This window comes from Cebidichthys violaceus, unplaced genomic scaffold (assembly GCF_023349555.1).
Source record: "Cebidichthys violaceus isolate CVI_PGR_0920_01 unplaced genomic scaffold, fCebVio1.0.p SCAF_39, whole genome shotgun sequence".
Taxonomy (NCBI): Eukaryota; Metazoa; Chordata; class Actinopteri; order Perciformes; family Stichaeidae; genus Cebidichthys; species Cebidichthys violaceus.
The window spans coordinates 1,289,158-1,314,745 of NW_027176583.1; the positions used below are offsets into that span (position 1 = coordinate 1,289,158).

General features: G+C 43.1%; 2 protein-coding genes across 4 annotated transcripts in view; one reads left to right on the forward strand and one right to left on the reverse strand.

Annotated features, from left to right (window-relative positions):
- myo6b (myosin VIb) overlaps positions 1-7,825 on the forward strand; it is a 30,207-nt gene extending 22,382 nt beyond the window's left edge. For 2 of the 3 annotated variants that reach the window (XM_068726330.1, XM_068726331.1), the window contains exons 28-33: positions 1,256-1,416; positions 1,536-1,586; positions 4,060-4,163; positions 5,061-5,195; positions 6,000-6,218; positions 6,517-7,825. In XM_068726330.1, coding sequence (XP_068582431.1) covers positions 1,256-1,416; positions 1,536-1,586; positions 4,060-4,163; positions 5,061-5,195; positions 6,000-6,218; positions 6,517-6,716 — 870 coding nt within the window. In that variant the 3' untranslated portion in view covers positions 6,717-7,825. The remainder of the gene's footprint in view (positions 1-1,255; positions 1,417-1,535; positions 1,587-4,059; positions 4,164-5,060; positions 5,196-5,999; positions 6,219-6,516) is intronic. The other variant, XM_068726332.1, reaches the window with a different exon arrangement.
- A 213-nt stretch (positions 7,826-8,038) lies between these two features.
- Positions 8,039-25,588, reverse strand: impg1b (interphotoreceptor matrix proteoglycan 1b). The gene is made up of 18 exons (XM_068726333.1): positions 25,522-25,588; positions 21,780-21,998; positions 20,645-20,811; positions 20,490-20,518; positions 20,296-20,327; positions 20,131-20,177; positions 19,859-20,005; positions 18,577-18,635; positions 18,127-18,320; positions 17,642-18,040; positions 16,126-16,760; positions 15,574-15,663; positions 11,076-11,295; positions 10,525-10,735; positions 10,090-10,275; positions 9,772-9,955; positions 9,299-9,382; positions 8,039-8,786 (listed from the first exon to the last, which is right to left on the reverse strand). The coding sequence occupies exons 1-18, from the start codon at positions 25,586-25,588 to the stop codon at positions 8,703-8,705; spliced, it is 3,054 nt and encodes a 1,017-aa protein (XP_068582434.1). The 3' UTR covers positions 8,039-8,702.

Genomic DNA, 25,588 nt, shown 5'->3' on the forward strand with positions numbered 1-25,588 from the left:
CACACACACACACACACACACACACACACACACACACCTGTATCTCTTCAGTTTTGCCATCATGTCCCACATTCCCTAACCATCCATTCATCCATCTGTTACACGTACATCACACCTTCTGTATATCTAATGCCCCTTTTTTATTCACCCAAGGCCAGTTGGACATTTGCATGCTGTCGTTTTTTATTATTTTTTATAGTAGAGAGAGAGAGTCGACACCAAGCTGTCATAAGCCACATGTCCCAAGAGACTCTCTGCAAAGTGTGTTTATCCACAGCTCTGAGGCTCTGCAGCAGCACCCGTTCTCAGGGTGTCCGCTGTGACTTTGATGGCATATTACTCTTAGTTCTTTGCTATTTTTTGCGGTGTCAAAGGTTAGTCTTCCCTTCAAACGTCATATCATGATGTCTTTCAACCTGACCTTATTTATCGCACACCATCCAGTCTTCGACTTGTTTGCGGTAGAAGACTTCCATTGCATAATCCCTGTTATTTAAAGCAGTGTCATAAGTATTTGTGAAGAACCTCTGGAGCTTTTCCCAGGATCCTCTTTTGAAATGTGAGTGAAGTAGTCGACGCATCTCATATGCCTTATTCTGCAAATACGAGTTGACTTTTGTGGAAAAGATAGTCAAATTCTCTGGGAGAGTGCTAATGGAGATTTTGGAGTTTAGCATAAAATCGGTGTAATAAATCATTTTTGAGCAGAATGCAAAGTGTCTATAAAACCTGCTTGCTCTAGCTATAAAGCAGCTCAACTTAAAGTTTTTGTTCTCATGCTTCACTCAGACCGTGTGTCCCAGCTGCTGATTGGACCATATACAGTATGACTAATATATTATTAAATGGAGAGGCATTCATATTTAAAGCTCCTCAGAGAAAAGTATCCATTGTGGACTTCATTAGCGGCTTCCGATAAGGAGGTGAATATATTTCAGATACACATACATATTTATTGATTTGAATAAGTATGCCCTCTTGGTGCCTATTGGCTGTATAGTAAAGTGCGTTCAATTATATCTCTATCTTGTTGTTGTTTGTCTGTCGTATGCCTCGTTGTGTCTAGACAACCGACCGGTAAAGCTTCATGAGCAGCTCCACAACCTGGATAAATATGTCTAATCAGGCTTGGGCTCACAGCGGAGCTCTAGTTCTTATGAAAGGTGTCCGGCCCACTGGGCAGCATCAGTGTCTAGACAGATCTAGCTTCATGCAGATTTTGTAAAGTTCCCGTTTGTGTGTTTTTTTTTTACAGGCGGAGTTGGACGTTCAGTTGGCTCTGGAGCGTGAGGAGCAGGTCCAGCGCACCACCATAGTGGAGCAGGAGAGAAGAGACAGAGAGCTAGCCATGAGAATCGCTCAGAGCGAGGCGGAGCTCATCACTGAGGAGGGCCAGATAGACGCAAGCCTGCGCAGGTATTGTACATGTGAACGGCAGCAGCGTCACCAATAACCCTGCAGGTCAAACAAAATGTCATCTTGAGCGCAGCATGCGTGTGTAACTGCATTCTTCCTGTTGCTGTGTTCTCTCCCAGTGACGAGCCTTTTTCAGATCTTCCTATCTCTTCATCCTCAGCCAGATCCATGTAAGACATCGACACGGGTTCCTGTAGCCGCCCGTGTCCGAGTTCACCTAACGCAAACCGTAGCCTCCCACTCTCTGTCTGTCTGTCTGATCCTCCGTCGTAGCAAATGCAGAACTACACCAGCAATGCAAAGCCAAATTAAGATCCTTTGATTTTAAGAAATCAAACGTCAAATTTAGATGTTTAGATTGTGTCATTTCATGCAGCTTAGAGGATGATTTATGAGTGATGATTGCTTACTCAAAGATGAAGATGGCACACCAAATCCTAAATGAGAGCTGGATCAGAATGTGCAGAACGTGATCTTTTTGTTTCACTGATCTTAATTGGCCGTGCATGAGTCAATAATCAATACAGACTGTCTGTGTCCTTTGCAGTGTGTTAGGTGTTTACGTCTTCACGGATACATGTGTAGTTTATAGTCTGAGAACTACAGAAGACGTTTCATTGGAGGTCTCTTGATTCCCCAGATTTCAGCTGATACATCCTCATTGATGAGAAAGTACCTTTTTGATAGTAAGAAAAGGATCATAAAAGGGTCACAATATAGCCTGTGAGCACGAACTCTTGCATGTATAGCACTGAGGTCTGCCCTGACGCAGTAACCAAGAGGAAAAATGTGCTTTAATATTCACTGCAGCTAGCTTTCAGAAGGCTCAAAACCACCCTCAGTCAGAGAAGTTCAGAGAAGTGTTAAAACGGCCTAAAGACCAGCGTTTGTAGCTGACAATAACTGCTGAAATTAGATCTGCATTAAGTCAAAGAACGATCAGAACATCAACCCTCAATCAGAAAAGGCAAGAGAGCAAAGAAGTCTCAAAAGGGCTGAAACACCAGAGCCTCCGGCTGCAGATGTTAAACCGAGTGTGTGAGTTCCCAACTCTCTTCAGCCCGACAGAAAGGGCGTCGTCACACCCTGATTGGTCAAGAGGGTAAAGGCACCGAGCTGCACTCAATTCTCAATTAGGAGCCATTCCCCACACAAGTGATCTCAATCACCCTCCAATCAGCTCGGGGGATCGTGACGTTCAGCTGAAATGAATTGGGGGCAAAAGGGAAATATGCCAGCAAAAGTACCAAAGAATGAGGGACCGCTACTACAAGTGAACTAAACTTCTAACTGACATTAGCATGAAAGGCACGGTGGAATTAGCAAGGCTGCCGCTGAATGAGAAAATTAACATTGCTATCACCAGATAATCAGTCATAAACACTGATTCATCAGGTTTTGTAATGGTCTGAAAGCTCAATTTAATTCCATTTTCAACCATGAAATCAAAAGTACATTTATGTCATTTAGTTTATGGCTTGAAAAACATGTTTAAAAGGGCACTTACTCTTGCATGTACCTTTTACACTAATCAAAATCCCTTGGTCCCTCATCCACTATTTAATGTAATAAGACACACACACACACACAGTAGTTTAGCTGTAGTGCACTTTGTCCTGAGTGACGAGTGTGATTGAATTTCCATAAAGCCGGGAGAAGTTCCCTTACTAAAGCCTGCACGGGCCTGATCTGCAGGTCCGGTGAGCACAAAATCACATCTGATCCAATAGGCTGTAATCTTGTCAGTGTTGGCTCGTGGGCTCAGGGGCTCAGGGGCCGCGTTGCGTGTTTGCTACTAACCCCGTGAGTCACCTGACCCCTGGAAACCTAATGGAGATCTGTTGCAGGAAAGAAGCTCCAAAGGTCACGTTACCTGGTACATGTGCACACCACACAGCTTAAATGCGTTAAAGCTTGCGTGCGGTAGAACTACATACACCGGCTTGGCCTTGCCGGACCACCTCCCTCTTTCTACCGCCGTCGATTCCCTGGTCACCTACTGCCAAAAGCAACGCCCTTCACCGCTTCACCTCCACTTCAGCCCCGGTTCACCACCATCACACTCTGACACACGTTTCAGCCACACCGACGACGATCCCGAATCATGTTTCTCGTCGGTGTGAATTATAAACGGTAATTGTAATCTGGCCGATGATTCGTAGATCAGTAATCCTCTCTTCTGAGACATTAGCAGCTATGCCGACTGTAAATAGAGGAGGTTAATCCTTTGCATGATTGAATTAGCAGCCTCAACTCAGCAGGGAAGCTGGAGACACAGCTGACATGAGCTCAGACTCCATGCAGCAGTCGTTTCAGTAGCTGAAACTCCGCAGCACCAGTTTGATTCATGTTATGCAGCACTGAATCATTTCACCTTAATTTGTCCGTCGTCTCTCATTCCTGTTAAAATAAGCACACAGTCATAATGCCAGCAGATGTAAGCTTGCATCTGGCAAGTTGTAACATTAGAACACCACCCTGATTGTAAAACTTGTATTCAGCGTTGAAAAACCTCCAACCTTTAATCTCCATCACTCCCACCTTGTCACACCTGTCTTCACACTCGCCTTCTTTTTTCTTTCTCTCTCACACACACACACACACACACACACACACACACGTTCATCTGTTCCTTGCTTTCAGGGGTCCTCAAGTGAAGGCGACTAAAGCTGCTGCTGGTGTGAAGAAGTACGACCTCAGCAAGTGGAAGTATGCTGAGCTGCGAGATGTCATCAATACTTCCTGTGGTGAGAAATCCCAAAACGAGTTCAGCGCGATGTCTCCTTTATCAGCTGGAGTGTGTGTGTGTGTGTGTGTGTGTGTGTGTGTGTGTGTGTGTGTGTGTGTGCACTGAGCCGGCCTTTACAAACAGATTAAGGTGCTAGAGCTCTTGATGAAATGCATAATGTAACTATTTTCCCTCCTTCATCCTAAAACGTATTTACAGTTCTCAGCCCCCACATTAAATAATTCAGCAGCAGCTCATGTTTTGGCACTTTCGGTATACCAAAAACATTTTCATCTGCGCTCGGGTGTCATTTCCCTCTCCGTAATTTAGTTGAACCGCCGAAGTGTTAAAAAGCCGATGCTGCAGCTGTACAGACTAGAGTGTGGACACAAGAGATTGAAATATCAAAAGAGCAATCTGAGGATGTTCCCACAGCTGCTGCGACTCATCAGCATGCGCTTTGGAGAGGAAATTATCACCATTACTCCCCTTCCTAGTCATTCCCAGCCAACCCACTCCTCAGTCAGCGTGAAAAGCAGATGCCTTTCTGCCTTCACACTTGTCGATGCCGTTATAATTGCCACTGTATACAGTGCTCTGATCTGTGCGAGGGACTCTGATATCCCCTGTGGGATTCCAAGCACATCTGGCTAATTTGTGGAACCCATTTTGCTTTGGCGGTACTGGTGGTGATACCAAAGAGCTGTGTTTTGGAGTCGAACTGATTTCAGCCTCACGTTCATTAAAAGAACTGTATGCTGAATGCTTTATAGGGAAGACTACACAGCGCGAGCCCCTAAACTCCTCATTGTACCGTGTTACATCTTGGGACAGCTCACCCTAACATCAGAAACACATATGTGTTCTCTTACTCTGAATGATTTGAGTACTCACTGGTGTCGCGGTGTGTGGACAGACATTGATCTGCTGGCGGCCTGCAGAGAGGAGTTCCACCGCCGTCTGAAGGTCTATCACGCGTGGAAGTCCAAGAACAAGAAGCGCAGCGACGACGGGAGCGACCAGAGGGCTCCGAAATCTGTCACCGACTACGGTGAGTGGAGAGATTATTCACCGCCGTCATTCTTTTGCTCTAAATTACTCTCATTTAATGCACACACACACACACACACACACACACACACACACGCCATGCACACCTCACCTCCGGAAACATGAAGTCACAGGTGACAGGTGTTTCTCCACTTGTGCCTCTCGCTGTCATTGGCAGGAAATAATGACCTGCACACAAATAACCTGCCTGTGTTTCCTAGCATTCAATTAGCCGACGAGACGCCCAGCCCTGAAAGTGCAGCTGCCTTCTGTCTGGCTCTGTCAGAAATATTTGTTCTAATTAGCAAAGTAACTGCCAGCCATGCCTCTTAGTGTTCAGTGTAGCTGCCGGTGTGACAGCTCACTGCTTTGCTCATTTCATTCTCAAGTCAACCAAGCGTGGTCTGTGCCACAAACTCACACAAATGTTATTCAGCTGCTTCAAAGGTTACCGCCGCTCTGCATTTCGCTTCATCTCAAAAGCCAACATTAAGTCTGATGGGGGAATGCAGACACTAGATCCACTGTTGCTTTGACTTTCACTCTATTTATTCCTTCTCTTTTGGTATGATAGCTCCTTAAACTTGGGTTCCTCCTTGGCTTCTGCTGAGGCAGCAGGTGTCTTATCAAGTCCACTTTCCATGTGATGCTTACAGTATTTGGACATTTCCTGGGTCTTGTATGTTTTGAAAGCTTTCCACTTTGTTTCCTGTCCCGCTCGGCCTGTTCTGTGTGGGTGTTATATGGTTATTAAAGGTAAACAAAAATCTATTACAATATCTCAATGTTCACAATCCCGCTGCAGCCGAACAAAACCCGGCTCCTCCGATGACGGCCCAGAATCAGGAAGTGGCCATGAACCGCCAGCAGCGATATTTCCGCATTCCTTTCATCCGACCGGCGGACCAGTACAAAGACCCGCAGAATAAAAAGAAGGGCTGGTGGTACGCCCACTTCGACGGGCCCTGGATAGCCAGACAGATGGAGCTCCACCCAGACAAACGACCGATTGTGTTGGTTGCAGGTGAGTCGGCAAATCGTGACAGAGAGAGCGTCTCTAGAAGATCCTGCTTGTGCATTGCAGCTTATTATTTCTTATTGTAGATTAAAATGTATTTTATTTCTTCAATTATTTAGTTTTTAGTCCAGTGGTTCTTGACCTTTTTGGCTTGAGAGCAATTAAAATCCCAAATGTTTATTATGTCAATCAAATAACTGTTTTAGTACTACTTGATATATACGGGAGTTAGGTGAGTAAATATACAGTAAAGCGCTGGACTCACTAAAGATACTTGTATTTGTTGTAAACCTCTGTCCTCCAGGGAAAGACGACATGGAGATGTGTGAGCTGAGTCTGGAGGAGACCGGTCTGACCAGGAAGAGGGGGGCGGAGATCCTGCCCAGGCAGTTTGAAGAAATCTGGGAACGCTGCGACGGAATCCAGTACCTCAAGAAAGCCATCGAGAACAAGCAGGCCCGCCCCACGTACGCCACCGCCATGCTTCAGAGTCTCCTCAAGTGAACCGCGGCGGCAAAGATAAGCGTCTGGAAAAACACGACGCTGATACACAGACTCCCAAACATCAACGAGCTCATCGAGGGGCAGCGGGGCGGAGCTGCAGGTTTGTGGGATGAAGAGAAGTAACCTCAGAGGAAGAGGCTCCCTGTACAACTTCCTGTGTTTGAAACACCTGTATGTTCTATGATTTCACTTTTTATATCTGTTATTTTGCAGTGTAACACCTTACTGGTGTAATGTTAGTATTTCTGTCTCCTTCTCAATCTGTGCTTGAATGTAAAATCCCACTGTGAGGCCTTACATTGTATATTGCAGCACTTACACCCAGGAAGTCTTAATTAGCTTATCTAGCTATTAACCGGAAACCTTAAGGGTCTTAAATTATTGGGACAATAAATTAGATTAGAGTTTTGAAAAAAGATGTGGATTTAATCGCGTCATCCTTTATTGTCTTCTGGATATTAAGGCTCTAATTAATGTTGTACTGTATTTCAAGTATACAAGTTATTATATTTCAGTTCTCAAATCTACTGCATAAGTTTGACAATCATTTGACAAAAAGACAATCATGTCAATGAGACATTTGCATAACTTTTAGTCCATAATAGTCATAAAATATATTTTTTAAGAAGGATGAATTCATTTAGAGCAGTTCTGGGTTTATTACTGTCTTAGACGTTTCGTCTTTTTATCCATCTGTTATTTTTCCTGCCGTGTATAAAACTCTTTAAACTCTGTTAAAATCCTTGAAAATTGAATCTTTTTTTTTTTTTGTATTGTTCATTTGTTACGCAAGAGGGGAAATGTAGAAGTTAGTTTTCATGTTTGCAGTTCTGTTGGTTTGGGGTTGTTTTACAGACAATAATGTAACGTGTGTGTGTGTGTGTGTGTGTGTGTGTGTGTGTGTTATTTTATTAAGCTGATTACTTGACTCTTGTGTCGGTTCGATCATGAACGGTTCAGTCATCTCGGTGACCAATCATCACCTGTGTTTACAGTCGGTTCACGATTCAGTAGCCGGCTGTAACTAATGACTCACTTATTGAAATGACACCTGGTTGTACGTTGACCTGTGCACTGGAACACTGTAGACAATAAATGGATGACCTCAAGCTCCCGATTGACCTTTCTTACCGATAACCGACGAGTGAGAACGAGTAGATTCGGTGGTCGGTGCTCAGACGTCCTGATGGTGACAGCAGCTAACAAGACTAGTTAGCACATGAATACAACGAAGGTTAATGTGCAGCTGATGGCGTCACTGAGGCGAGGCTGTAGTGGATTAAAACAGGTTTTTCTGCTTCTGTGGTCGATGATCATAAAAACACAGATGAACCGTAAGAAAACCTTGATTTGACGGCAGTTGTTCGTCAATGAATCGCTTGTAATTTGTCACCACAGACGTCTTTGAGGCAGTCAAATAAAACAACAAAACGTTTTATATGCAAAAAACATTTTATTTTGCTTTTAAATGCAAAATGAGTAAAAAAAAAAAAAAAAATCACAACCACAAGTGATTAGTTGAAAGAGTTGTTTTGAGGAGAACAGACTGATGAATACAGCTCAGCAGACAATACTTCTATGAACAACGTGTCATGATACAGTCTATACATTCACTCTCTGTTTGGACGGTGAAATACAGTTTGTACAGTCTAAGCTCAAGACACCACCATGTGTATCGCTCTGTAAATAATAAATACCTCATTGTGAGGAAAGAACATCCTTTGCCAAGGCTATCCAGGAAATGTTCCTACCATTCAATATATAGAATAAATATTAGCTTCCACTTTAATATCCATAGCTCTCTGTCTAACGAGACGCTTCGATCACTATGAACAATTAATCTCAACACGTTTAACACCTTGTGACTCGTCTACCGCACCCGAGCGTCCGTCGTACAGTTACACAGCGACGTCGTGTCTTTGCTACCTCGTGTCTCTTTGCGCGGCGTGACCGCGTCGGCTGCTCCTCAGACGAACGACGGTCCCGTCAAAGAACGGAGACGTCAGAACATTCGCTATCCGATGGCCTTAAGAGAAAGCACGTTCTGTATTCATTCTGCGGTCGCCATGTCTAGAAGAGACGACAGAGAGGACGGAAAACAATATGCAGAGTTATGCAATAAATGACAGAATATCCTTGTATGTCTTCAAGATATTTGCTTCGCATGAATCAAATATGTACTTAAACTCAAGAGGAGGACTATCTTTCATTGGAAATCATTCATGGTTAATATTTGATCATTTTGTTAAAGCTTAAATGCTCAAAAGTCAACACTGATTTGGTTTGTAAGTGCAATATCAGCAAGGGCATGATGCATCGGTGTTTTACCTTTGCACGCATCATAGAGCTGTAAAATATTTGAAGTAAAGGTTATTGTTATTGAATATCAGCAACACTTAACATGCATGTTGAATGTCTAAAGTACGAGGCGTCTGAAGTGACTTTATCGTCATATTTTCTGAATATGTTTGTCCTATGAAGGTCCTCACATTCTCTCCCTTAAACTTTTCTGGTTGGATGTTTTTGTGGATTTGGAGGCGAGCGTGTCTTTAAACTATCAGGCGTTACTGTTCGGTCCTCACCTCGTTGTGTGGTATACAGTGATGGAAGTCCACCATTTCTGACACTAACTTTTCTGATCTTGTTGTGTAGAGTTGTCTGGGGATCTGTGGAGACAGAGAGTAGACGGTGTTCACGGTGCGCTTCATTAATATATCATAGAACCAGAGGCGATGTGAACAAAAGCATCGTCGACAGAAGGGTCTGCCAGAAAGAAGGATCTACCGCAGGAGGTTAAAGCTACAGCTGCTACTGCAGAGGTCAGAGGTAAAACTTTACACCTTCTGGATTTGGATAGTGTGCAACTTTAAAGATATTGAGAAAATGTGTATGTTAAAGTTCCAGATACAAAGAGGAACCGTATGGACGACGAGAGGAAGGAAAACAAGCCAATGGAGCTTTTCAGAGTGTCTTAGAGCGTATTAATTTATATTACTGAAGTTTGAAGGTTTGAGGTTAGTAGTTTAGTCTTTTGTGCACACACAGCACCGTGTACCTCAATACTCAGATGTATATTTTCAATTGAGGCAAAATGTTCTTGTTCAGACTGTTGGGATTGGGAAGAAGTAGAACTTGAAGGGTATGGCAATGTGGACACTTGAGTTAAGACACCGTCATCATTCTCAAATACGGGGTTCACCCTCAAAGTATTCTCAAAGGCATAGGGAGCAAGGGTATGCCTACAACGTAAAGGAGATGAGGTGGTGAACATACAAATGCTTTCAACACAAAAACGTCACAAAATCACTGCAAAAGCAACGGACTGAAACTAAAAACGGTTCAAAATGTGAAGAGTAAAAGGACTCGTACTTACACTAAAGTTACAGCCTTTCTGGTCTTTATACATTTCTTGTTAATGAATATCAAAATGCCAATGACGGCGCAAACGAAGCAGAGGCTTCCCACCAGGCAGGTCACAATGAGCGGAGGGTCTACTGGCATCGACACCAGCTCGTCACAGCGCTCTCCGTGGTAGTGCCAGTATTTACCCACAGGACACCTGAAAACATACGCAGGTCAGAGAGAAGCAAGGGAAAGAGTGAAACTTTAATAAATACATCATGATAGAGTCATAAATATGCATAACATTACCAACCAGTGAATGCAAAGTAATAGCTATCAAACAGAAAAGGCATTTGTGAAGACTTAAAGGCTTTTGAAATGGGTACAGTGGTACATTCTGCAGTTCAAACGTAGAACCTCTAAACGGGCCGAGATGGTGCCGTCGTGTTCCTCAGGTGTTGCCTACCTGCAGGTGGCTCCGTGCCCCGGGATTATTTCACACAGGCCTCCGTTCAGGCAGTAGTCCGGCTGCAAAGCGCAGGTGCTCTCACACGGCAGGCCGTCCGAGGGGCTGTAGCCCGGATCGCACAAACACTCCGCCTCCTCGGTCCAGCTGTTCACAACGCAGCGGGAGAACTCGTTGCAGGCCAGGAACTTACAGGGGTCCGCTTGGTCAGCTGAAACCCACCGAGAGGAGAGAAGAGACCACAGAGAGGTGATTACGTTAGTGCAGAGTCCGCCTCTCCCTCACTGACTCAGATCACAAAGTAAAGGGCATTTTGATTGATGTGAATGGCGGAGTTTGCTTTCAATAAGATGGGTTTAATGACTTCACATGCAGTCAGGAACTCTTCCAAGCAAAACGCTGCTCGCCTGCAGAAGACAGCAGTGGGAGGATGCGTGTCTCTGACCTTGTTGCATGATTGAACATGTCACTGCGAGAACAGATGCTATTGTTCTTCTCCATCCTTCCATCACACGGGACAAAACAGCGATTCTACCGGAAGGACATTTCACCTTGTTCCACTTCCAACGAGCGACTGTCGATCTCGATGTCGAGACGTTTAGAAGCCGCGTTGCAGAAGTCTTCCAGCACGCAGTGAACAGCTTCTGTGACATTATACGGCACCGGTTTGTCCAGCTTCATCTTGCTGTTTACCACAACACTGCCGTTCCTGAAGTTGAGAATTTCCAGCTGCTTGAATCCAGTCAAATTGGATTGTAGATATGGCAGAAGCTGTGGGGAAGATAGAGGAAAGCAAATGAATGATCATATTTAATCTCTGTGTTCAGAGGATGTACTGACACTCAAAGCAAAATTGATTTGATTTTACAGGGGACAAATATTCCCACTTGGATATTTAGGTTAATGAACATGATTCATGTCGGTGTCAAGTGTCAGTAAAGATCTGTGTCCTCCTGAGAAGAAGACGTTCACCTGTAGCTTTACTTCCACGTTGACAGTATCGAGGTTGTCGTAGCGCGGCCGATTTTGAATTATTCAGGTCACATTTTACAGTGCGAACGCTATGAATAGGTCATAATTAAATTTTGATGTGAGCGTGAAATCCTGCCATTACTGCACTGACTGTGTAATTGGATCAAGAACAAAAATCAGGGTTAGGTTTATAAGCATTGGTGGAAGAACACAGAACAAGCTATTTCTAGTCGGTGAAGAGCAGGAGAACAAATGGTGAACAGAGCAGACGACAGAAAAAAGACTCGCATGACGTTAAAGCTATCGCAAATCCAAATAAATCTATAATATGTAATGCTCAGTGATGGTTTTTAATATAATTACCTAACAGTAAATTAAAAGTTAGTTAGCCTAGCTCAGCAGAGGAGCAATATCTCTGACTCCAGTGGAATTAACCTGAATGAATAAGGTTGAGCTATCACCACCTTTAAATCACATATTATATGTATTTTCAAAAAGATATTAAGGTTTACAACTCATCTGCTAGTTAAGCTAAGCTTCTGCAGCCTTACACAGCATCACCAACACATCTGTGCAGTCAAATCAAATCTATGCAGCCACATTTTTTTTTTTTTTTAACTCATCTATAAAATGTTCCACATTTGTCGCATTAAAAGATATTTCCACTGACTCAGATAACCGGGGAACCCATCTCTTAAGACTAAGGACTGGGACTGATGTCGGTGGTGACATTTAGGCGGGAGGAAGTCAACCAGCTGAAGTAATGGACCCGCATCAACGTTCATCGATCTGGACCGCTCTTCCTTCCAGCCACTTCACGTTCGCTGCAGACGAGGCGAACATCAAACAGCCGCCGTGTGAGAGGGAGAGATTACGGCGCCGCAGCCGGCCTGGCTGTCAGGCGGGAGATAAGAGGCCCGAACGAGTTCTGCTCTGATCGGGTTGCTTCACTTATCACTGGCAGACAGTTTAACTGGGGGCTAGTTCCCTGTAGTTAATAGTCTCTGAGCAAGTACGAGGTCCCAAAATCCCAAACAAATACGGTACAACTGGACACACGGCTGGCTATTCGCTCATCCATTTGTCTCAATGCAAAACGTCAAGTACTTGCACCCCGAGGATCGGACACCGATCTGTTCGCTCGGCCCCGTTGCCTTCCACTCGCGGTCAAAGCCAAGTTCCTTCACTACAAACCTCAGCAGTCTGTACTGTGGACCGAGGAACAGTAGACATAATGCAGTCAGCATGACAGAACACACAGCCATCACTTCAGTTCTCTGTCTACACAACCACTTCTCTGAGGTTACACATGTATCTACTGGTTCTTGTTTTTGACCTGATCAAACATCCCTTCTCTGAAGTCACAAAGAATATTATGCCGCCATGGAAATGCTTTTAAAATGATTTACCGTAACAAATAAAGAAATTCCAACCTCCATGTCCAATTTTTATTGGTTGCTTTACAAACCAGTAGGTACAAGAGTAATGGAGGCAAACAGGGGGAATTGCAAGCCGCTGTCGGCTAATGGTTTATATATATATATATATATATGTATTCATATATATGACACTGAGAGAAAGTGAATGTACAGTATCACAAATGGGGTCCGATATCCAGCAAAACATTACATTATGTCCATTTAAATGGGCTGCGGAATATATATATATATTATTTGACATTTCTTCATTATTCTTCCTGCTGTCTGTCATTGATTTATGAGCAAACTCAGAGCAGTTTACAAGACGTGTTTCAAAGTGTCCCTACTCTGCCTAATTAGCCCATTTAAAGGAAGATATGTTTACTATTCCTAATGGGATAATGAGAATATTAGACAGTATACGGTAAATACTTACCACTTCAAACGTCTGACCACATTAGTTTTGCCAGGAAGCTAAATACATCGATTATTAAGGAAAGCTGCAGTGACCACGGTTTGGGCAACCATTAAAGGATTGGAGATGGAGTGTTTTTTTCATTATTGTTTTGGATTTTTTTGTATGCGATTTCTGTGTTCGTGTCCCTACCACCTCATACTGTACTCTCTGATCGTGTGCAGACATTGATTTTTTTACGATATATGCCATGAAAACTAATTGGAAACTTAATAAGGAAAATGATGCATTCTGCACAAAAATCAAAACAGATCAAATTCATAACATGAATAATGAACTTTGCAAAGTCTTGTATAACATATATATATACAAATAATGTCTCAAAATATAACACATTTGTATTAATCTTAACCCTATATCAAAGAAACTCAAGAAACTAATCCCACATGTAGTAGCTCACATTCCCTCGGCTCCTTGGCATTGCAGCAAACGCACAATCCAATTTGTATCGATGCACCTTCTCAGTGTGAGGCTGAGGCCTTTACATAACACAGATCGAGGGCACGGGCCTAAAAATACGTCCCCTGCTTTAACCTCGGGGTAAGCCTTGAAACTGAATAGGGACGTCAAATGATGCTTCTGGCTTTGAAGTACGCTAATAAGGCACAACCACCACCACTCACTGAGAGAGAAAGGAGAAACATAACAAATGGTATAAAAGGGAACATCCCAGCAATGACTAAACATCAGTGCATTTACACACAAATGCTCCAAAACTAAGTGACCTCCACCAGTGTGTTTATTTCATCGTCTTCTTGTTTATAGTAGTACATACAAATTGTCTGTGTTTTTAACACCATCACAGTAATTCTACTGCAACATGCATACAGATGTAACCTGACTGATGTCGCACTAAGCAGATTGGAGCCATTAATAGCACAATGTGTCTGGTGCTGGAACTAACCAATTACTTAAAGCTTCTTAGCACAAGTCACAGACCTCTGAGTCCTACAGTGACTAAGGCAGACCCGGGTCTCATGACTCAGACTACCCTAGGCTAGTTTGCTCTCCACCGTGTAGAAAGCAGTACAGTTCTACCAACACAAAATGCATGAAGCAGCATGACTTTCCTGTTTACTAAGCCTGTTATCATACCATTCTGCTCCACAGCAATTCAATTATTCATTCGCTCACTTTGCAAATTTATCGTTAAGGCTTCAAAACATGCACAAACACACAGGTCAATGTCATAACATACACATGAGAAACAAATGTACGAAATGAAACTCTGGATATTGTTGGTGAGAAACTAACTAGCCTGACACTGTACACATAGACACACACTTATAGTCCCACAAGCCATAGATATTGAGTGTATGCTACCTTATCACAGCAGAGAGCTCGTCTGTTCAAAGATGTCAGAACAGACGTTTTGCTTTGACATTTTGGGAAACGTATCTTCATGTATGTCTACTTAAATATGAGGCTATAGCCAGCAGCCAGTTAGCTTAGCTTAGCATAAAGACCGGAATAGGGGGAAACAGCTAGCTTAGCTACAGTTAGTTGTTGGAAAGTAGACTTTGTTGGCGTTGGACAGAGCCATGCTAGCTACTTTCTCTTGTTTCACATCTTTATGATATCAGCTTAGCTAACTGGCTGCTGGCTCCAGCTACATAATGAATATATATATATATATATATATATATATATATATATATATATATATATATATATATATATATATATATATATATATATATATGAGAGGAGAGCCGTTTACATTTTCTCATCTGTTTTACTTTTACTACAATTTTGCATGTTTACCTCTTTACATTTCCACTTAATAGCAGAAGCTTCTTTTGATTTTATAGCCCAGAACTTTGGACAAATCCCTAGCAGACACAAACTGTACAAAAATGACTGAAATATGAGTCAAACTGAATCTAAAGCCAAAAGTTTAGCACAATTCAAGAGATTAAGGCAAAACACACACACAGGAAAAACAAGCTTGCAAACATTAGAACCGGACTCACAGATAAAACCAACATGAGTAGCTGCAACAGGAAGCTCTAATGTCTAACGTGAGGACAAAAGTAAAGCTTAAAACTAAAGCCGAGTACTTCAGAAATGTTAGGTGCTTTCAGATTGTTAGAAACTGCATCTCAAAAAGGTTAGTTAAGAAATAGAAAGGTCATGCTCTCTCTGAGGCATTGGAGATGTAGTTCCAATATGGAAAAAAAATACCGGTATGGAGGCTAAAGTCTTCTGTCTCCCAGGCCCAGATTTACTGGAAGCTCCAGGGTTTGGCGAGTTTCTGGACCCAGAGTGCTGTGTCTAAGTGAAACAGAATCATTTCTTTATACTGCTGACACAATGGCTCCTCTGAAATGAAATCATAAGCATACTGCAGATTTGATCAAGAATTTGGCGATTGGTTTATAGCCATATCACATTTTTAACACTTTTATAAAAAATACAAATCTGTTCAAGAAAAAGTTCCTTATAATTTGTTCTGTTCTTTTTTTAAGATTTAAAAAAATGTGAGGATAAAGGCTTGTTGCAGAGTGCATCCTCACTTGCGCAGGAAAACAGGATTTAGATTGAGCACCAACTTCAGGCTACTGTAAAATATTCATACTCTACTAGTACTACTACAATAACATCTAAAGTCAAAGTTTTACAGTATATATTGCACACATGTACTGTCATCACACATTTCAAGTTGGGTTAAAAAAGCAAATATGACAAGGAAGCGTGCAAAATCATGATATCCAACACAAAAGCGTGTGTACCTACCAGCTCAAGAAAGGTATTCTCCAGTGATTTATACTCTGGGGAGCTCTTGTTGAACAGGCCATCAGAAAACATCATGTTAGTGACCCTCAAGCTAAAGAAAATCACTAACTCTTTGCCCGTATCCACTGCGGTCATCAGAGGGCTGCTGACTTGTCTCATAGCCGGTGCAGCCGTGGATTCGTACGGCCGTTCGTCAGACTCTGAGGGGAATCCGCTACCGCTCTCTTCTTCCAGAGGCTCGGTCGCTTCCGCCTCCATCCCGTGCTGAGTTGACCCTACGTCGTCTTGAATGTTTGGGTTCTCGGGAGGCGAGTCTGTTGAGACCGGGGCCGCTCCGCTGTGCCCTCCGCTGTGCCCTCCGCTGGACTCGTCTCTGTCCTCGGGGGACGGCGAAGGCTCACTCACACTCACATCTGCCTCTGGTTCAAGGCCTTGGAACACATCGTCCTGAGAGGACGTTGTAGAGACGGGGACTTTCGCTTCTATGACAGATACCTCAGTAACTGTGGGATCTGCAGACCCTGGCAGGTCCAGGTTAACCTCAACAGGCGCCTCAGTAATTACTTCTTCCGGTTGGGAGTCGGGGGTCGCTAAGGGAAGGTCCTCATTCTGTTGTGTTGGGTGTTCGCCATCAGCTGATTCAGGTTCTTGTAAAATAAAATAAGGAGTTACTTTATGCATGAAAGAAATATACAGGTACACTGATTATCATATACAGGTGTTATTGCATTTAGGCGGGACACTCATGCATCATGTTACTAGAGCTGTACAAAGCGTCATCCTTAACACTGACATTCAAATTCTAAATCCACCTTTGAATGCTGTGCAGCTTCTTCTTTTTGCATGTCTATGTATTATGTTTAAACCTTGTATTTCTGTGTAGTTCCAGATATATTTGTTTCACCTTTTACCCCAAACTCAGCTTGACAAACACCACTAGAGTCTCAGATGAAGTTCTGCACAGCATGAGTTTGTACTGACTCGACCACCAGCAGGCCGCTGCTCGTTAATGGGTTTTAATATGATGTATTGCCTCAGCAGGGAGCATCTCCAATGCGCAAAACCAAACCTCAGAAAGATAGATATAATTCGTAATTGTTTTTCATCGAATATTTCTTTCTCCATTCCCAATAAGTGACTTGGATCTTTTGTATTTTAGAGCTTTCTGTTCAGACAATCAATCATTTCTTTGGCATCAACAATCAAGATTAAAATGTACTTCTAGCCTGGTCAGCTGTTCCTTATGCTGTATCTCTAGGCGATAACAGCATCCTCCCACCACTTTCTTCAGATTCTCAGAAGAACCGAGACTTAGAAACCAGAGTATGACAGCAAAGTGTGGGCTAACTTGTGGTTGAGGTTCTTCCTGTTTTCTGACAACGGCGCTAAATGGAGTCCAAACCTCAGTCTAATGTTTTGCTACTCAATGAAGCTCTGAATTTGTAAAAGTGTCTCTCCTGATTGAGCTTCAACATCCTGTGTGTTTAAAACAACGTTGAACCTGAAGTAGCCTTACCGTCCGTCACCGGTCCTTCAGGTTCAGCCTCACCTCCATCATCGAGCTCGGTTGGTGGTATCTCCCCCGCCTCCGGCTCCGCTTCCTCCTCCTGCTCTGCGATGGCTTCCAGTGTTGTGTCTGGTTTCATAATGTCACCGGGCTGCTCGGCGGCATCTTCTGTGGATTCCTCCTCTGCTGATGACACTAAAGGAGTCTCATCAGCGGCGGCGGGGGTGCTCTCTGGGACGACGGCGGGGATGAAAGGCACAAAGGTGCGTGTTTCTGGTTTGGTCGTAGACGCTTCCAAAGAGTTTTCTAACACTGCCACAGTGGGGAGAAAGCTTTGGGCGTCGTCCTCGGACACGGCACCCTCGACGGGGTTCATGCCGAGCTCAGCGACCGGGTACACCGTGGTCACTGAAAAGGAAGCGTTGAAACATTTATACGACTTTCAAACCTTATTCTGAGCATCGTTTTATTCAGTGATGTGATATTATGCTCACCGGCCTCGAAGCTGAGTGTCTGTATGTCCAGCGGCAGCAACAGTTCCTGTTTTAAGGCCTTTACGATGATGTGCTTCAGTTTAGGGGCGTTTACGTCCTCGTCCTTCTCAGGTTCCTCAAGACCGTCGGGTTCATCATTCAGCTCCGTTTCTCCATTAAAGACCACAGCGTAGCGCACAGACACATCCTCTGAGCTGAGAAACACAACAAACCAGGTCAGAACCCCTCAAACAGACAGACCTGACTGCTAGTGGATGCAGTCATCTCCCAACAGAGGACATGTTATAGTTTCTCTTGAGACTTAATGAAAAAACTTCAGGGGAAAAGTAAAAGAAATGCATTTTTGGTCTCTAATTGTTTCTTACTGTGCTTTAGTGTCAGAATCAATCATCATTACACATTACAGTCCCAAACCTTTAATAAGAAAACCTTCAATAAAACTAAACCCACCGAAATCCAAGAATACGAATCTCTTTAAATCCTGGAACATTTTCAAACACACGAACCATCTAAAGAAAAGAAAAACAAGAGATGTGAAAGACACAGTTTGCAGTGTTGGGCTTTGTCCAGTAAAAAACACATATTTCAATATTTAGGGATTTTAGATATTTTACAGATATGTCTTCATATCATTAACAAATCAGCCAATAAAAACAACATAGCACATTTGCATTTACTGCATCGTACACTAGAGCTGCCACAATTGGTCGACCATCAATTAGTAATCGACAGAAAATGAAAGCTGATTATTTTAAGCAAATTGTGAAACATTCCCTGGTTCCAGTGTCTGAAATGTGGGAATTTTTATGCTATTCTTCCACTTTCCCAAAAAATGCAGTCATATGGTCACAACAAGCAGAAAGTGAAGATCAGCGGCCTCTATAGCATGCGCCAGGGAGCTAATTAGGGGATTGGGAACAGAGGTGCATCTGGGTGAGAAGGTGTCAGGTGATAGCTAAAGGTTGAAACACTGAAGGCTCCTGCAGGGCGAGGGGGGGGGGGAGTAGTGGCTGGCAAACTGACAACAGGTACACAGAGAAAGACATATTAAGAATTGGTCAAATCCATAGCAGTTAAATGCAGATACTGATGTTATAAAGCAATGAAGTGAACCTGAACCTGGTTAGTATTCGTGCACACCGTTTGCATTTCTCTGTGAAAAAAAACATCAATGCACGGTGGAGTTCGATGCACTGTTTGGTTCGTACGACCAACACTTATTCCTGTAGAAAACAGCAATGATACAGCAGTAGAAGTGATTCTCAACAGCTGTGTTTAGAGCCTCAGTCGATGCCTTCTTAGTCAAAGATAATCTACATGATTAGATCTTACTATTTCAGGCTTGTGGTCATTTAGAAGTCTTAACTAAAGTCCCTTAAACATGTTACAATCAATCAGGGTGAGATTTACACTTATTACAACGCCGAAAAAGCTGTAAGTCAAATTGATCTCATTGTAAGACATCTTGCATAATGATACAAAACTGCTGTGAGAGAAGGACAGAAGACGGGAAAGAGACGCTTAGGCCGGGACAGAGAAGGAGGGTTGCAACTATACAACGCAAATACATCTCACTCGCTTCTTTGCCTTTTGGATTTCAGGGTGTTATCACCATCAGTAAGATCTTAAAAAGCTGTTGAATCACAGCTCTGCTGTCGAGGGGCACGCTGTGCTTGTAGAGGAGGATAAAGGCAGACGGCTAAGAGTCTGTAGACTGACACTCTGCTCTCACCTTGTCCGTGAGCTCTCGTGTGATGTCGCTGTAGTGAGCCGACGGGTCCCTGAGCAGCTTGCTGTACGTCGGATCCACGATGGTGACTCTGAACTCGACGATGTACTCCTCATAGTTCTCCTTTATCATGTTGTGGTCTTCATCGTTCTGGAACAAGAACCGCCGAATGGCATCGTTAGATTAACGCCACCTGATTCTGCATGTGCGCTTGGATCGTTAAATATTTAAACACCTTAAAAATTAGGATTCTGAAACTTTGTGGGTCAACTTACCACTTCAACTACCGTCGGCAGCAGAATCAGTGGGGGTGTCCAGGTGCCTGAGACAAAACAGGGCTTCATTAGTTCATTTATAACGATGTTATGATAATGTATGAGCTCGTTAAGTCATTTAATTGCTTTCACAAAACAATATTGGTGCATTAGTGTTCAACTCACAATCCCTTCCTGCCTCGGTGGTTCCAGTGATTCTGGAAATACAATATTTTTGTTACATAGTTATCAAGATCTGCTGAACTACATTTGTGAGTTAGTCAGGAATCCTTTCAACCAATATTTTTTTTACCGATGAACGTATTTTTGGTTCACAGGAAACATTTAACACAAAGTTTAAGAAGGACGTTTGCACATACCCTTCCATCTCAGCTTGCTCGGCTACTCTCTAGAAATAAGGAACAAGAAATCAACTATTACAGATTTACGCTTTAAGACTGACGAGAACACTGCATCACAGTCTGAACACGATGGCCACAGAAGCAGACTTGTCAGTGAAGGTAGCTTGACTCACTTTGGCCACCATGTCCAGATGCTCCTGAGAGCTGCTGAAGTTCTGGGCCAGGTCGTCCATGCAGAGGTTCTCATGCTGGCAGCTGTAAAGCCAGGTACTGTACTCCTCTGAGTTTGGGACTCTGTCCAAGAAGATCCGAAACGCTTCCCATATCACTTCCTGACAAACTGAAGAGACGTCGCATCGTTTATTGTTTTGATTTTTCTCAGACAATATGAGAAATAAGTATAAATGAGACAGCATCTAATCTTATGTTTAAATAAAAACATAAAGGATGACTAGACGGGGCGTTACATATATTTGCAACAAGGATGGAAATGACAGCATGGTGAAATCAGATGAAGAGGATGAAGAGGATGAAGAGGATGAAGAGGATCGCTGCGATTGATCTTGGCATCTCTGCATGTTTGCTTTGATTGAGCAATTTAAGATTATCGCTCTCCTCAGAGAAACATTTCAGTGCAGCTTTTTATATGAATACACGGCACATAACAATGGCCCACGATAAATCACAAAATACATTTAACATTATACAATCGGGACAGCACAAAAAGGTTGGAATGCCTGTTTCAGTAAATGTCAAACGGTACATTTTAATCTGTGCATGTCCATGACAATTCTGTGAATATTAGAATCGTGAGCACAAAGAGACCCTGAAGCTTTAATATGTTTTATCTGCCTCTGTGGGGGAAACACACTGCACATTGTCAAATATCATGATGCCTGTGGGAAATTTATTCTCTGACAAACTCATTTCTGGATTGAAGCGATTACCTCGGATACACCAAATGAATCCGCCTCATTTTAAAATCGTTCGCCACAGCAGCTGTTGTGGAACAATTTGTATTGCTTTGCCATTTCAACAGCCAAGGTGGCAATCTTCTCTCCTTAAATCATCCGCAATTCATCTCTCTTGGACAAAGGATATTTGCATATAACTTCATTATATCAAGTGCTTCTCTACGTGTGTTCCTAAAGCTGCGACGTTCAGTGGCGCCATGTAAATGTCACCAGGCTCTAAACAAGACGAATAACAAACATCTGCATTAAGCCTCATGTATGCTTATGCACATGCATTGAAAATGTTTTGGGAACCATAAGATGTTATTATATTGCATGAAGTTACACAGGTTACCTCTGAGCTTGTAATATGCCCGATGGCTGCTGATGACTGCTTTCATGGTCTCCTGGGGACACACTTTGACCCCCGTGGTGATGAGCGCCGCCGACCTCTTGGCCCGGTGTCCGTCCCGCTCCGCTCTGACATTCGTGGTGTGTCTGATCGGTCTGGAGGCTTCTAGAAAGTGTCGGTACTTCACATCCCTGAGTCCAGAAAAACCGTGGTCATGTAGGTCTGCAAGAGCAGTCAGTGAAGTTGTAAGTTCAGGAGGAAAATATCAGATTTTTTTACAGTATTCAGCACGTGAAGTGTAAGTAAACAAACATGTTTCCTGGGTGTGACGCAGATCACAATACTGTAAGGCTCAGTCCCCATTGAGTTACCTCACTCTGTAATAGAGACTCGCCTCGTCTTTAAGGTTCTACATGGGCTTCTACTTCCCACACTGAGTCAGTTCATAATGCAGAAGGACAGTAGCGGCAGGGTAACAAGGGCAAACATTATTGAATTAAGAGAGAGTTGAAAAGATGACTTAAAGCAAACCAAACCTGCAATCATGAGTAATTATACTTCTTCATCTCTGGAATTTAATACAAAGAAAGATATATATAAATATTTCAATGAGAGTATTACTTTAAATCAAGGTGACTGGTTTGTATCAGGAGATACAAAGCTGCAATATTCACAGCATCACAATTCAATGACTTGTTGTATAAATAATGCAAACATAAAAAGCAGCCACTCATCTAAGACATTTGCCCTTCTGGATGAAAGCAAAAGCACGACTGCAGATATTATTGGCTGGCAACAAAACACTTGGTTTGTGTTTGTAACAGGCAGAGCAAAGGGGCGTTTTAAAAACGTCACCACTTTCTCACACACACACACACACACACACACACACACACACACACACACACACACACACACACACCGATCAGCTTAATTGTCACAGGGATCAACCCTGAAGACGTCACAGTGATGTCATCTCATATTGAGCTTGAGACTTTTAAAATATTGACGTATTGGTTGTGCAGACATGGGCATTAGTAGGTGTAGTGAAGCTACAGCACTTCACTGTAAAACCCATTTGGCCTCTGCTGCATGCATTTTAAAATCCGTCTCCTGCACGTCCCCTTTATTGATATCAGTGTCACACTAAATGTCTGAAGTTGCGTTTACATATCTACCTGTGCTAGTCTCGTGGTGCGTATCAGACCGTTAACACTACTGCCACAGAGGAGCGTCTGTCCAGCCCTCTTACCGTCACTTCACTACTGCTGCCTATAAGGACCATTTGGTTTTGCAGTAAAAAGTATATGATACACAGAGGGTCTATTTTGGGATATTTGAGCAGAAACAAATCCTCCGTATGTGTGATGTTAATTCCCTTAAAAGGTGCAATTTGTTACTTGAGCTTCTGAATTCAGCGCAGTGTAAAAACGTCTGGGGCCTGAAGCTGTGAGGAGCTGGTTTGTGACTGGAAGGTCGTCACACTGAAGGCTCATTGAAAGCACACAGATGTGTAGAGAGAGCGAACGAGTAACTCTCTCTTCTCCCCGAGGAGCAGTTGCCGAGATGCCCTTGGGCGCCTTGCCCCGCGTTGCATCACTGAAGCTCAGCGGCCAACGGATGAAGTTCTGCTGGGCAGCATCCAGGTGTGGATGTGCAGAAACGCACGCATGAGGATTACAAGTGAAAAACGGATGTGCGTGCACAGCGAACCTTGGAGAGATTAAAACCAAGTACGGATGGATACCCATGTTGATTTGAGTGGTTAACAATCACTCCACATGAAAAAGATTCAAAGCAATAACAGCCTCAGACATTTCCATAAATGACGTCACTTTGATGCTGCAGACATTATGAGGAAAAATGCCCCAATTTTCTGATCACCTTAGTGACGAAAACAAGCTCAGCCACCCTGGCATTACACACCACAAGCCAGTGTGCCGGTCAATTTTTTCTCCCCCCCCCATTGAATGAAGCTATTTTAGAAGAAAGGGACTCATTGTGATGCCAAATGGCAAACCTCAGAGGACTTTCTAAGACAATAAGCCAGGATTTATGAGCCCAAAACAGAGACGCGGGGTCATCGGACCAACAAATGGACTGTGCCTCCTCTAGATTAGGGAAGAGAATAAAAGGTAAAAGACAAATATAAAAAGCAAGTGAGCGTAATTAACATATTCACTCTTACATTGGCATCAGACACAGAGCTTTCAGCTGGAGATGCCGCATTTTCATGGAGATAAACGAGACGAGAGGGGAATCTTTGTGCATTAATAACGCGTCTTCTCAACATGAAGTCGTGCTTATTAAAGGTAGTCAAGGCCAGCCGGCTGAACACTGGACCAGAACAATCCAGAAAGACACAATATCACCAACACAAGCTAATGCAACACGCAGCATGACCTAATATACAGCACAGAGTATTGCAAGATATTGAGAGTGTTCCACCCTATAGCAAATGATATGAATCCATAGGTCACAGGTCGTGGTGGTCGTTGCATTGCATCACACATATAGGTGTGTGTTGCGTAGCATAACTGAAGTACGACTGTGCACGGCTGCTGTACTGCTCGTCATTGTTCAGGAATTAGAATTAAACTTAGCATACACAGGCATTCATTGATATTTTGCGTGACATACTGTAAATGGTAGAGCGAGAACAAAATAAAAATGTGTTAATCACTGTATTGCTAATAACCTCTACAATGACCAATATTGTTTTTCTCAAATCCAAATTTGGCTCAGCACCAAGACCGTTGAAAGACTGCGTGGGCATCGACATTGCTGCCTGCAGCTCTGTGGGCAAATATCCCCCAGTGTCGTGTTTGACAGGCAGACCCCTTCACCTGACAAACCTGCCCGTTCCAAAGATATCAGCAGGTCAGAAGGTGGTCTGAAGTGTAGCCAAATAAATCACGCGTGTTTCCATTATTAGTCACACCAGCAACACAACATATAAATGTTGTTTTTTTGGGGGGGGAATTCGGTAAGCGTGAAACCTGACTTGCACATGCAGAGACATGAGGGGGCCTGAGCGAGAGGAGGGAGTGTTTTGAACGGGCTTTAATGCCCAGTGCAGCCGCAGAAAAGGCCTCACAGCTGAAGTACAAGCCAGAAAAGATTAACGTCCTGCGACACTGGGAACAGAATGGCTTTTGTTTCCTTCAGGATAATGAGCTCACCCGGGCACATCACACAAAACAAGACAGGCAGTGCGGACGCGTTCGCTATGACTGGTGAAATGATGCTATCTTTCTCTATTATATGACTATGAACAGTGAATAATCATGGGCTTAACAGTGGCTCGCTGGTTGCTTGACATTTTTCTCAGAGATCTGTCTGAGGATGAGGTAAACCTTTATAGTTGGCATAAATGAATCCTATAATTAAGATAAATAGCAGAGTGAATAACCGCCTCTTCAAGTCCCGTCTCATGCGAGACTTTATTGATAGAAAACCTGCAGGAAGGTCGCCGCCTCAAGGAATAATTAGCCATTAACTACACATGAAGTAATGTTAATGGTGATCTTTTTCATTTTCCAGGTTTTCAAGTTCTTCTTTGAGGCAGAAATATATGATTGTCCGACTACTTTCATTGACAGAATTACATCCGTATTTGCTAAAAATGTAATTTTTAAAAAGGAGTTACTACTACTGGAACCTTCTGTGTGAAAACAAACCTTAAGTAAAATCACTGAAAGACAAACCTCAACCCGCGTTAACAGGAACACCAGTGGATCCTTACCTTTGATTCGACTTGCTTGGAGGGTAAACAGACACAAAGTGAAGAATAGTCCCGACTTCAAAAGCAT

Bases quoted from the DNA above. Each gene is read 5' to 3' on its own strand.
- impg1b (XM_068726333.1), bottom strand. From the start codon at position 25,588: ATGCTTTTGAAGTCGGGACTATTCTTCACTTTGTGTCTGTTTACCCTC. The intron at 20,812-21,779 runs GTAACCTGTGTA...ACGTCTCTTCAG, and splicing joins GGCATATTACAAGCTCAGAG to TTTGTCAGGAAGTGATATGG. The intron at 20,006-20,130 runs GTAAGTTGACCC...TTCTTGTTCCAG, and splicing joins TGCCGACGGTAGTTGAAGTG to AACGATGAAGACCACAACAT.